The sequence below is a fragment of the Gigantopelta aegis genome, chromosome 7 (genome assembly GCF_016097555.1).
Source record: "Gigantopelta aegis isolate Gae_Host chromosome 7, Gae_host_genome, whole genome shotgun sequence".
Classification (NCBI taxonomy): domain Eukaryota; kingdom Metazoa; phylum Mollusca; class Gastropoda; order Neomphalida; family Peltospiridae; genus Gigantopelta; species Gigantopelta aegis.
In genome coordinates, this window is record NC_054705.1 from 32401696 (window position 1) to 32414956 (window position 13261).

A 13261-nucleotide genomic window follows, 5' to 3' on the forward strand; every position below is an offset into this window, starting at 1 on the left:
ATATAAATATTCGACCGAGCAGTCAATTCTTTTTATTTTTGGCTTGTAACTTTTTTCTTTCTTTTTTTTAATTCTATTAAAATTTTTTACTAATTGCTATTTTCAAAATTCTGCCCATTTTCAACTCTAACCCCCCCCACCCCCCCCCCCCCAACCCTCCATCCCGAGTCAGGCCACCGATCTTATCTAATTTCTTTTTGACCACCCGATCTAATCTAATGACCAAATTTAATGAGTAGAATATTCTTTATTAATTATATTAATTAGAGATGCGCATCAAAATTTTAAAGGCCCACTATTTAATTTTTGGATGTAAATTTCAAAATTGTCCGCTTAATTTTTTTCTGTCCCTGGGCAAGCCCCTGGCTATCCAGAGACAGGCCCCGGGACGGACATGCTCGAAACTCTAGTGGTATGAGCATGTAAAAATTATTCGCACTCACACTTATGTTATTATTTAAAACATACACAACCCTTTAAGAAATAATTATTTTAAAACTCGAATGAAAAGATTTAAATTTTGAGTAGAGGGATAACCCTTGGAGTGTAACCACTAAAACAGATGGGAATTAATTTACTGACATTTGGAACATTTGGTAATAAGACCGATAACGTAGCATTATGTTGATAGATATACGTTGATATTATCTGACCTAATTTTATTTGGTGACTGGAAAACATAAACTAAATGTAGATAACTATAGGCAAGTACAAAATGTGGCTGACTTGAAATGCACTGAAACAAAATGTTGGCATGGCTACAGACGTAAAATAGAACCCTAATTATAGTGATTACTAATGCTGATGCATGTGTAATTGTTACATTTTCATTTCTGCCGAGTTCATTGTCTAAAGAAACGTACACAGTACGTATACAAGAAAACCTCTCCTGATAGCGGCACATCCCGAACATTCGAGCTAACCATAGCTCGACATAAACGTCGTACAAAATGAGAAACTAAGGTTGGGTGTTACGAACGAAAACGTAACCTGACTCTGTTCCTGTCGACTTACAGCAATATTAGCTCGTACTAATTTCACATTATGAAACCTTCACATGAAACCTGTTTTTATTCCTGTCCACTTAAAGCAATAATATCTCACACTAATTTCACATTATGAAATCTTACACATTACATCTGTCTTGTTTAACATGGACTAGTGTACACTGAAAAACAACACAAAGAACACATCATATTCTTCATTACATTTTATTATCTCAAGATATTTAATTTGGTTGTCCTTTTAATTTTCCTACGAGTTACTGTTTAGCAGCATTTGTCTCTGTTTTCTTTATTCTGTATGACGTGAAACAACAGTCGGAATTGCATCTTGTTGTTTGCTTTCTTATTCTATCAGAAAACGCTTCATTGGTCGGATTTTCATTTCCGTTTTCTTCAATGAATAACGGTAACCTTTAAACGCTTCCCAGTTTACACCGTTGGCAAAGGAGGTGTGATTTCCCTTCAGGTAGAGGGCGTTAAGGTTAGAAAAATGGCAGTTCTCATACCACCACGCTCCATCATAAATCTTGGCACAGTCTCTGGAATCTACATCTTTATCGAGATTTTTAGCACTGAACTGGGATCCATGGTGACGTGAAAAACTGTCCCCTGAAACAGAGACCCAGCAATATTTATCACCCAGATCAAATCTTATCAAACCTAAAAAAAATTAGTTTAATATATATATATATATACACTGTATATATATATATATATATATTTTATTTTTTTTGCCAGAAAACATTCCTTTTGTTGGTGATTTTCAAATATATTTTGTCTAATGCTGAATAATATCAGGCGCGGATCCAGGATTTTTTAATAGCTGGGGCCCAAAACCCGATGTTATTTTTGAAAATAGAATTTAAAGGTCCTTGACAGGTGGACGAGATAATGTGTATTCTGTAATATATATTGTTTCACCAAAAATAGTTGGACCGGACCCCTTGGGGCCCCCGCCTGAATTAATTTTTTCAACAAACAATGGTAAATACAAAGGTCACGTGACGTACCCGCATCACCGCTGTAACCAATAACAAACAGACGGTAGTAGTCGGTAACGGGACCAATAGAGAAGTAGTCGTAGATAGCATACTTCTTATTTCCATGCCAATCTTCCAGGCCCACCCTTAGTTGATACGGTCTTTGGTGGGTCAGACGATGGATGTTTTCATTGCCTGAAACGTTTAAAGGGACTATCCTGAGATTTCAGCCCTAGCAATACTTCCGTTTGTAACCCTCCCCCAACACACACACACACACACACACACACACAATACACCTGCTTTAAAACAAAACAAAACAAACAAACAAACAAAGTATATTTTAAATATACATCATTCTACGGATAAATACATATGGAATGAACTATTATTTGTCCGAATTATTTAAAGTTTCGTTTGGCTGTTGGAAGAATAAGTGCATTGATTATACAGATATATTCGAAGCAAGAAATTGTAAGTAGTGCGGGATGCTGTAAAAACAATGCCGTTATGCAATGACGTCACTTACATTTAAGGATTGTCTGTTATTTCATCGAGGTATGAACAACAACAACAAAAAATCATCCGCAGCCTGTGTGAATCGGCGAAGCCGTTCTCACATAAGTTTGCAGATGATTTTTTTGTTTGTTTATACCCAGATGAACGTAAAAGGAATAACAGACAATACTTATAATTAAATTAGAATCATATTTGCTAAGAATAACACTGAAATTTCATACTTTATTTTGAATTATTTTTAGTCCATAAACAATAATGCTCAATAAGACAACTTGCCCGTATAAAATGACGTAATTTTATGTACATCGGGCAATGAACAAACTCACGTTGCTTCGTCTGGACCAATGGGATGATGTTATATTGTAAAAGATGTAACGGGAATTTAATTATTACGTCATGTAATGCTGAGGAATTTATTTTTTTCTCGTGAATGAATGTTGCAAAACACTGGCTATGCTTCATTTGAACCCTTTGGGACTGCCCAAGTCTTGGAAATCCCAGGGACTTTGTCTTAGTGCATTTAGAACATCTCCTGTGGAAAGCTTTTAGTTAATGCACACGAACCTTGTTTGGGTGCTAGACGTACATAGCTTTCTTTGCAGTATGCTACCAAGATTAAATGACTACCGAAACATCCTACATATAATGCGGTGTTTGATAACAAATATATGAAGTTGTTTGATGCAAGGCCAAATGTTACTCGTACATTTGGTATTCGAATTCAGTGTGTGTGTGTGGGGTTGGGGGTGGGGGGAGGTGTTTGTTTTTGTCAATTTCCAACATTGATTTAGAAGACACTTCGGAAACTCCTTCATATTTTTTTTTACCACCTTGGTGTATTTCACCACTTAAAATTGTGTTTGATCTTGCGCATCTGAAGAAAGATCGTACAGATGCTGTTGTGTACAAGCAATTTTTCATGGAAATTTAAGACTAATACCGTGATAACATTCCTGTTTATACAGACGGATCACAGGATGGGAATTATGTGGCTTGTGCTACAGTTTCTCCATCAGACACAATACTTTCCACGAGTTTGCCTGACTCGGCATCAATCTTTAGAACTGAACTTTAGGCAGTCATAAAAGCCTTAGAAGAAATCAAGGATTCGATTGCATCCAACTTTATTATTTTTACCGGCTCACTTTCGTGTCTCCAAGCTTTTCGCAATATGAAACTGGATCATCCCTGAATTGGGATGGTGATACGAAAGTCTGTGTTTTTTATCCATTGCCAATAAAGATGTTGTGTTTTGATGGGTTCCCAGCCATATTTGCATCAAGGTCAATAAAAAGTCGGATTCAGAGGCCAAGTCTGCTTTGGATTTCCCTCATGCTAGGTTTGGTGTACCTTATATTGATTTTAAACATAGTATCAACCAATTTATCTTTTCGACTTGGCAACATGATTGGGGCGGTGCGGTTGCGAACAAGTTTCATGATACCAAGCCAGTCTTGGGAGAGTGGTAGTCATCCTATAGGCAGTGCAGGGAGGATTAAATATGCTTGTGTTGTACTCACATACGTCATACCTACTTGACCCATTAATTTATCTTGAAGAAAGATCCTCCACCTCAGTGTTAGCACTGTCCGTGTCTTCTGACCGTACGTCATATTTTGGTGGAGTGTAAGAATCTGACAGAAACTAAAACAGATATATTTAGCCAAAGCAATGTGATGGAATCATTTCGATTCCATCCAGAACTTATATTACAGTTTCTACGTGATACTGACTTCTGTTCTAAATTTTAATATTATCTATATGTGATATTTGCATTTTTGCACAGTTCTTTACACTGCGTTTTTATTTGTCTCTTGAATTTTTGTATTGATGTTGAAAATCACTTCATGTTTTGACTTTACCATAGTTTGACACCCAATAGCCGATGTATTTTTCGCGCTGGGGTGTCGTTAAAGATTCGTTCATTCGTTCATTCTTCGACAATCATATTTCTCATTATGTGAAAATACAGAACTAAACATATGAAAAGATTACCCAACCAAAATTCTTTGGACAAATGACCGAAACCAATCAGATAGTCTTCCCAATTCCGATAGAAGTTTTCAGATCCGTCTTCCCTACGTTGAAACACCTAAAATAAATAGAAAAATAAAACATCTACACGTATATATCGAAATAGGACACGTATACAAAATAGATAATATAATAAAATGACTGTCCGTTTCTGTATTTCCTGTTGCTTTCAGCGAAATATTTTATATATCGATACAAAGTCCAAAAGAGACATCTAGACATTACAAGTTTTGAATGTGAAATTAAACAAAGATACATTGATGAAAAACATATGCACTTCACCATCAAAGGTATCAATAAATTCTTTACTAATTGATCCATGTACCATTCTCTCTTTAAAAAAACCCATAACTTGATAATTTATGTATTTGGTTACTGAAAATCATGAAATGTTAGCGAGCATAAAATGTAAGCAAATTTAGCGAGGTCATACAAGACGCTAATATTTCATGACGCTAAAGTTAAAGAGACATACCACGGACTGTTCCCTAAAGCTTTTGTGCGATTGTTTTGTCTGTGATTAACTGAAGACACAACAATGATTACATACTATTGATTAATATAAACCAAAAGAATAGCGAATAACAATAGTAAGTTAGCATGCACATTGCTGCCATTTTTGTTTACCAAATTACAAATGTCTGTAAACTACATAACGTCAAGATTCATCAAAAACATTCTTCCAGCTGATCGTATAACTTAAGCTTATTCGTTTTTCAGTTTTTCATATGATGACCTCGCTAAAATTGTATGTCGCTAATATGTCACTTATTTTAAGATCGCTAATATTTTATGATTTACAATATATATTTATTTATTTATTTATATTTTTCTTACACCCACCGCCAACAATGAATAAATATAAATATGAAACACAAGTAAAATAGGATCACAGCATTTCAAATCTTTGTAACACTGCACAGGAAATTAATAATAATTTAAAAATTAACATATTTTATATGAAATATAAATATTTTGTAACGGTAATACATGTACGTACATCTGTATGTGAGTTAGTAGAGTTAATGTTTATGTCTGTCAAATTCCTTTCTGTTTCATTTCTATTTTATTTCTATATTATTATTTATTATTATTACTTTTTAAAATTAATTCTTTCTTCTTTCTTTCTTTCTTTTCTTTCTTTATTTATTTATTTATACTTATTATCTTGTTTCTCGTATTTAGTCCCTCTTGTATACCCTAGCCTGGCAAAAACGATAACAGCTTTGTATTATTACATTTATAAACCATTGTGTTATTAATTATCAGGTTGTTTTTTTTACAGTTAAAGTTTGTTTTGTTTAATGACACCACTAGAGCACATTGATTTATTAATAATTGGCTATTGGATGTCAAACATTTGGTAATTTGACATATAGTCTCAGAGAAGAAACCCACTACATTTTTCCATTAGTAGCAAGGGATCCTTTATAGCCTGTGCACCATCCCACAGACAGAATAACACAGGCCAGGTCAGGTCAGATCAGAACAAGTTGTTGTAGCACACGCCTGCTATGTGCGCATGTGTCAACTTTCTCCGGTATATCCGTCCAGGGCAGGAAAAAGTTTGGGGTGGGTGGAAGAGGGGGTCGTCCGTGATGGAAATGAGGGTAGCACATAACACGGCCTATATTTACTCACTCCTACATTCTCAGCTTCGCGGCTTGTTTACCTCGCATTCATGCAGGATGGTTTGACTTCTTTTAGCTTAGTTTTAAAGTAAGTTCTTTTTTATGTTTTAAGATTATTTTATTAAATTTAAATAAATATATATTATTATTATTCGCTGAGCTAGCTTAGTAATTATTTTTTTATCTAATGTTACGTTATATTTAGGCCTAATATTAGTAAGGTTTTTTTTATTTTATTTATATTGTTTTTCTTATATTTTTTACACATATACTTAAGTAACTTTTCGTCTTTCTTAGTTGTACATTATCCAGGTAAATTCCTTTGATGTATTCAGATTGTGTTTGCCATTGGTTTATCTATTTATTCGTTCATTATTATTTTGTTCTTTGTTTTATTCATGGTTTATCCTTAATTATATGCATATTATATTCTATTCCACCTCCCCACACTTCTTTTACCTCAATCATATGGTAGGTTTAGTGTTACCTTACTTTTAATCTTTGACCAGTAGTTTGTTCTGCAGTTTTTTAGCTGAGTTTTACTCATTTCTCGATGGCTTGATGTTTTATCTTACGTTACTTTATTTGTAGGTCCTTTTCTTATATAGACTTAAGTATATTATTTATTATTTTAGTTACAGCTTTAACTCTGTTTCTGTTAGTGGTTTTATGTGCGTGTGAAAATTTGAATCAAAGAGGGATATATGACCTTTAAAGGAGGCTTCTTACTTTTTTAAATATATATATACATAGGCGCACACGCTTACCAACCATCCTCCGCCATCAGAGGTTAGGTCACAATACACGCTGATTGGATCCTTCCCGTCACGTGGATAAACTGTGTACACTCCATTGTTTGTTTTACCTAAGATCTTTATGTCTGCACAGTCTGTCGGTGCTGGTGCTCCTTTGAAAGGGAGAACATGAAAGACTATTACATATTATCTATCTTACTGGGAGTTGTTTCAAAACATTTCTAATAAACAAAAGCGAATTGGATACGGTTTTAAACAACGAGTTTTTAGATAAATGTCATGAAACGAACACGAGTTTCGGATTTTATTTCTTAATTAACCTAAAATAAATCCACGTTAAAAGAAATTTAATCGTCTTTTTCAACAACAATTAATTATTCGTCACAGGGAAATCAGTTTTCAAATGTAGCTTTGGCGTACGAATTTTCACCGTGATATGTGATACAAAAAAACAAAACAAAAGAAACAACAACAACACCTCAAGGTCCTCATAGGGTGTATACCACCAAATCAAATTCAATAGACGACAATACTAACACATGTTGCTAAAACTGCTACAGTCAGTTTTTTAATTAACATAAACACCATGGATATAAATACTACCACCCCTCAAACCTGGACAAACAATCCCAGATAGCCGAGGTTCTTGCCCAGGACAGCGTGCTTGAACCTTAATTAGATATAAGCACGAAAATAAGTCGAAACGCAATGAAAGTTTCATGATTACCAATGCATCCGATTGTATTTGAAAAAAAAAAACGAAGTATTTTAAACAGTACCTATAAAAAATAAAAATAAATAAAAATTAAAAAAACAAACAAAAAACCCCCACGGATATGAAGTGCAAATACGATAAAATATCTAAAACGAATTGAATAGGAAGCTAAATAATGATGACACAATGTACTCTCATTGAGTGTAAGTGAGAATTTAACGGCGTTCGATTGGTTTCGTTTTGGGGTTGTTGTTTTTGTTTGTTTGTTTTTGTGTGTGGGGTTGTTGTTGTTGTTGTTTTTTTTTTGTTGTTTTTTTTTTGGGGGGGGGGGTTGAGGATCGCTTTGTCAGATATGTTTGCACAGCAGTATTATTAAATAAATGTTAATTTAATAATTAAAATTTAATAAAGATAATTTTATTCAAATTATTTTTTAAAAAGTCTATGGTGAAGTGAATTTTCTGGAAAAATTCCATCTGAAGAAATAATTTAGTTCACCAAGGTAAACATCTACGGTCAGTTTTTTAACATTTTGACATTTATTGGACCTCCGATGTTTACAAGTTTAACAGCAAAAACAAGCGTGCGTTTTTCGCCCAGATTTCTGGCGGAATCGATACAACCATGGAATTAATTATTTCGTGGCGAAATATGAGATGTACCAATAAACATAAACACTTACTGTATACAGAAAACTTCCCGAGTTACGTTTTACGCATAAATAGACAGTTTGTCCAAATAGTAATCCTGCATTAATCCAATTTCCAGTTACGAACAAAATCTCTAATATTCCCGCCAGCCATTATAAGCACATTAAAAATATGATTGAAAACTGTTGGCGGAATAGGATTATTTTTTACAATTATTCGTCTCAGGTTCACGAGTGTCTTCCACAATATACGATATTTAATGGAATATCACGTTTAATAACAATAATAATATAAAATAAATAATAAATAAACTAATTAATTAATATTATTAATAATAAAAACTAAATAATATCATAAAATTAATTAATACTTAATTGATATATAATAATATAATAATAAATTACTGAATAATATTAGTAATTATAATAAATAAATAAATAAATAACAATAAATAAATTATTGATTTAATAATAATTATAACAATAATAATAAATTAGTTTAATTGTTAACTAAATGAAAACGTGCTTTTTTCATGTATAATTTTTTTCCACACACACCACACACCACACACTCACACTATTATAATCAAATATGTTTTAGGTTGGGGGTTGTGCAGGTTAATTAAGAAATATTTATAATAATATAAAACTGAATAAAAAACCTTGAAATAATTATGTTCTAATAATCAGTAAATATAACTTTAAAAAAAATTAAAACAAAAAAGAGCAAAAATTAATAATAAATAAATAAATAAAACCCTTAAAATAACTAATGACCTGCAATAATAATTAAACACAGATTTAGAAAAAAGAAAACGAGAAAAACGTCTGAAACACATGTAACTAATGGCCTGTAATAATAATATTAAGAACAATTCTAAAGGAAATAATAAGTTTTAAAAAAGTAAATAAATGAAAGCCTTAAAATAAGTAATGATCTGTACTGACAATAATTATTTTTTTAAAATAAAAATAATATATATTTTTTAAAATTATTATTCCCATTTTTATTGACATGATATCCACACACAGATGTATACAGTACATATGATAAAAAGATCCACATGAAAAAAAAACCGAAGTAGCAAAAGAGATATTTAGCTAAGATCGAATATATATGACTGACAATCAGACATACATGTATGAAAAAATCAAAAGGAGACTAAGGACATAATAAGTATCAAAAAAAGAAGAGAAGAAATACAATCTAGGTTTTAAATATATTGTGACAAATTGACCAAAATTTGGTGAATTTATCATAGTTGCACGCGGAAAAAGCCGCTGCTTTTGTAACATAAATAGTACTCCGTCAACTCTTTAAAAATAAAAATAATAATAATAAAATAAAAAATAAAAAATAATGGCATAAATATTAATAATGCATATAATGCAACCCACACAAAGCATATATATAGAAACAAAAATAACAAAATGAATAATCAGTTCCATTCAGTTCCGAAATATTTCTTTTTATTGGCTGTACGTAAAATGTTTGATACGAATAATTGTTGTTCCGCCATATTTTCATTTCGCATTTTCGATGTGCCAGGATAAAAATAACTTTTAAATGTGAAAATGTGTCATCTTCAAACTTCTAATCCTGGAAAGGTTACCAAAGGTATTGTAATTAATATTTTAGTCTAAAATTTATTAAAATATGTTGTTGTATGTGTTGAGGCTCTTAAATAAAGCACATATCCCTGATTTTATTCAATCGTGATTGCAAACGGAAAATCCGATCCAATGAATAAACGTTACGGCACAGCAATAAACATCACAGTAATAAATATCGTGCCGGAGACGTTTATCTTGATGAACTAGAAATAATTATATCATAATGTTACGTGTTTTCGATAGCGAAAGATATTGTGAAAAATTAGAAAATGTTAATTTTTTTTTAATTTTTTTTTAAATAGACCATTCAATGGTGTGCTTTTTTCGACAAAAACCCATGAAATAGCCTCTATAGAATATATTACAAGCGATGGTATTATGTCTATGTAACCATACCTCCCAAGTATCGTTTCTCGTCCGTGCCTGGAACACCTTGTATAAATAGACTCAACAGGGTGAGTAATACGCCTAGAGTCATCTCCCTTCCTCTTGTAGCGTCAGCGTTATAGTGATAGAAGCTAACAAACACTGTACTCATCATTAGCCGAACTCCTCGATTTATACGCAGTTTGTGAAACACTCCTGCGCAGCTGTTCCCTATATCACACTAGCATGTCCCAGTCGTTCGTTTGTAGAGTTGTTAAAATGTTATATCAATAAACGGATCTCGCACCCAGCTTTGCTGACGTTCAATCTAATTAAAAAGGGTTAGCTCCACTTTTGACATTTATTGGACCCGATGTTTACATCTAACAGCAAAAACAAGCGTGCAGTTTCCGCCCAGATTTCAGGCGGAATCGATACAACCATGGAATTAATTATTTCGTGGCGAAATATGAGATGTACCAATGCCTTACTGTAGTTCCCGACCTTTCATTCGACAACAGTCAAACCTTAATTTTCTTGAAAAAATCTCGATGCCGGCCATGATTTGAAATGTGATTGAAAACTTTGGTGGAATCGGATTATTTTTATTATTATTCGTCTCGGGTTCACGAGTTTATTCCACGATATTTAATGGAATATCACGTTTTATAATAATAAATAAATAAACTAATTAATGAATAATATTTTTTAAAAATCAATTAATTGATAATAAATTAATAATAACAATTAAATTTAACTGAATAAAACTCCTAAAATAACTAATGACCAGTAATTATAGCTAAAAAAAAGAAATGAAATTAAAACAAAAAAGAAGAGAAAAAAAAGAAGAAAAAAAAACACATGTAAGCAATGGCCTGTAATAATAATATTTAAAAACAATTACTAAAGGAAATAATAATTTTAAATAAATGAAGGCCCTTAAAATAAGTAATGACCTGTACTAACAATCATTATTTTTTTAATAATAATAAAAAAGAATAATACACCCCAAAACTTTAATGTGATAATATTATTTATAATGCAACCCCACACAAAGCACATATGTAGAAACAAAAATTTTTTAATAATCAATTCCATTCAGTTCCGCAATATTTCTTTTTACTGGTTGTACGTAAAAATGCTTCATACGAATAATTCTCGTTCCGCAAAATTTTCATTCCGCACGATGTGCCAGGATAAAAATAGCTTTCAATTGTTTAAATGTGTTTTCAAACATCTAATCCTGGAAAGGTTACCAAAGGTATTGTACTTAATATTTTTGTCTAAAATTTATTAAAATATGTTGTTGTACGTGTTGAGGCTCTTAAATAAAGCACATATGCCTGATTTTATTAAATCGTGATTGCAAATGGAAAATTCTATCCAATGGATAAACGTTACGGCCACAGCAATTCACAATAATAAATATCGTGCCGGATTTACTTGAGAACTACACTTTTATGTGCATCTTTTGGAGCTAATGCCAGTTGACCTTTCATTCGACAAATCAAACCTTACTTGAAAAATCATGCCAGTGATTTGAAAAGAATTTGAAAACATTCGGGATTATGCCGAGGGTATACAAAATGATTCGGGTGAATTACGAAGTATGCCGGAAACTAATTTTAATTTTTTTTAAAGAGACATTCCTGAGTTTGCTGCAATTTTTAAGATGTTATCGACTAACAGACTTTTTAACAATTACGATCGGATTCTAATCAATTGTGTACTAGGTTACAGTTCATTTTATTTCCTAAAATTTTTGTTTTCGTACGTACGAAATTATATGAAGACAAAATCCAGTTTGGGCTTCTTACAAATATTAAGACGACCGGAAACACATTGAATATACAGACACTGATATTCTAAACAAGAAAATATATTTAATATGTAAGTTTAATCGTAGAAATATTTTACTAGTCGGAAACACCTTACAATGCAGCAAACTCAGGAATGTCCCTTTGACAACACATTATCATATGAGATGAAAGAAAGAAAGAAAGAAATGTTTATACGGTTATATGGCGTCAGACATATGGTTAAGGACCATACAGATATTGAGAGAGGAAACCCGCTGTCGCCACTTCATGGGCTACTCTGTTTGATTAGCAGCAAGGGATCTTTTATATGCACCATCCCACAGACAGGGTAGTACATACCACGGCCTTTGATATGCCAGTCGTGATGCACTGGCTGGAACGAGAAATAGCGCAATGGGGCCACCGATGGGCATCGATCTCACACCGACCACAGTAAATGGTTACTATTATATAAAATGACTATTTTAACAACAGCGATAAGATGCAGCAAATAACCGACCATCACACCTTCAGGGATACTAGTACCCATTCAGTCCCGACATCTCTACTGTGCATCAATTAAGAAAGTATGACACTGCAAGGCATCTAATTGCCTCTGGGCAGGCTACGCTTGATATTTGTAGATTCACTTACTATGACAATACACCGCATGAAGTAGGAATTAAATAACTAAATGGAAAAAGAAAATAAACTTGTTGAGAACAGTTAATTTAATACATTAAAGGTGCATTTTTTTCTGAAAGAGCCGACATGTCAAAAGTTGATTTATAGTCAACTGTGAAGCACACATCCGTTAATTAGCAGTACAGACGGTAATACAAGAAACAATAAACGTTTTAAAGACTCTATATGTGGCAAGCAGAATTAGGCGCCGCTCTCCAAGAGAACTGAGATAGGATCCCTCAACATGTTAATGGACTTTTAATCAGGAGCACGCCACGTCGGATTCGAGCGTGCTTGGTGAACCGCGGGTGTTTTACCCGTCACTGGTGCAAATATTGAAAATGTCAAACTGACAAGCACCTCCGGACGTACCTCACTATCCTGGCTAGAATCTTTAATGCCAATCCCTTTTTACGTGAGTGCTTGTGTTTTACCATTAATTATTATTGCAATAAATATTAATACATCTCTGTTATATTGTGTTATATTTGAATATTCCCTACTTATTTTG

At 32.7% G+C, this 13261-nt stretch overlaps 1 protein-coding gene across 1 annotated transcript; it reads right to left on the reverse strand.

Moving 5' to 3' along the window:
• Positions 1–1195: 1195 nt before the first annotated feature.
• LOC121377612 (microfibril-associated glycoprotein 4-like) lies at positions 1196–10454 on the reverse strand. The gene is made up of 5 exons (XM_041505676.1): positions 10298–10454; positions 6936–7075; positions 4499–4595; positions 2015–2179; positions 1196–1613 (listed from the first exon to the last, which is right to left on the reverse strand). Exons 1-5 carry the CDS (start codon positions 10440–10442, stop codon positions 1348–1350), a joined length of 813 nt encoding a protein of 270 aa, XP_041361610.1. The 5' UTR covers positions 10443–10454; the 3' UTR covers positions 1196–1347.
• Between the last annotated feature and the right edge of the window lie 2807 nt (positions 10455–13261).

Bases quoted from the DNA above. Each gene is read 5' to 3' on its own strand.
- LOC121377612 (XM_041505676.1), bottom strand. From the start codon at position 10,442: ATGATGAGTACAGTGTTTGTTAGCTTCTATCACTATAACGCTGACGCT. The intron at 4,596-6,935 runs GTAAGCGTGTGC...TATTTATTTTAG, and splicing joins CTGATGGCGGAGGATGGTTG to GTGTTTCAACGTAGGGAAGA. The intron at 2,180-4,498 runs GTAATCTTTTCA...TAAACGTTTCAG, and splicing joins GTCCAAAGAATTTTGGTTGG to GCAATGAAAACATCCATCGT.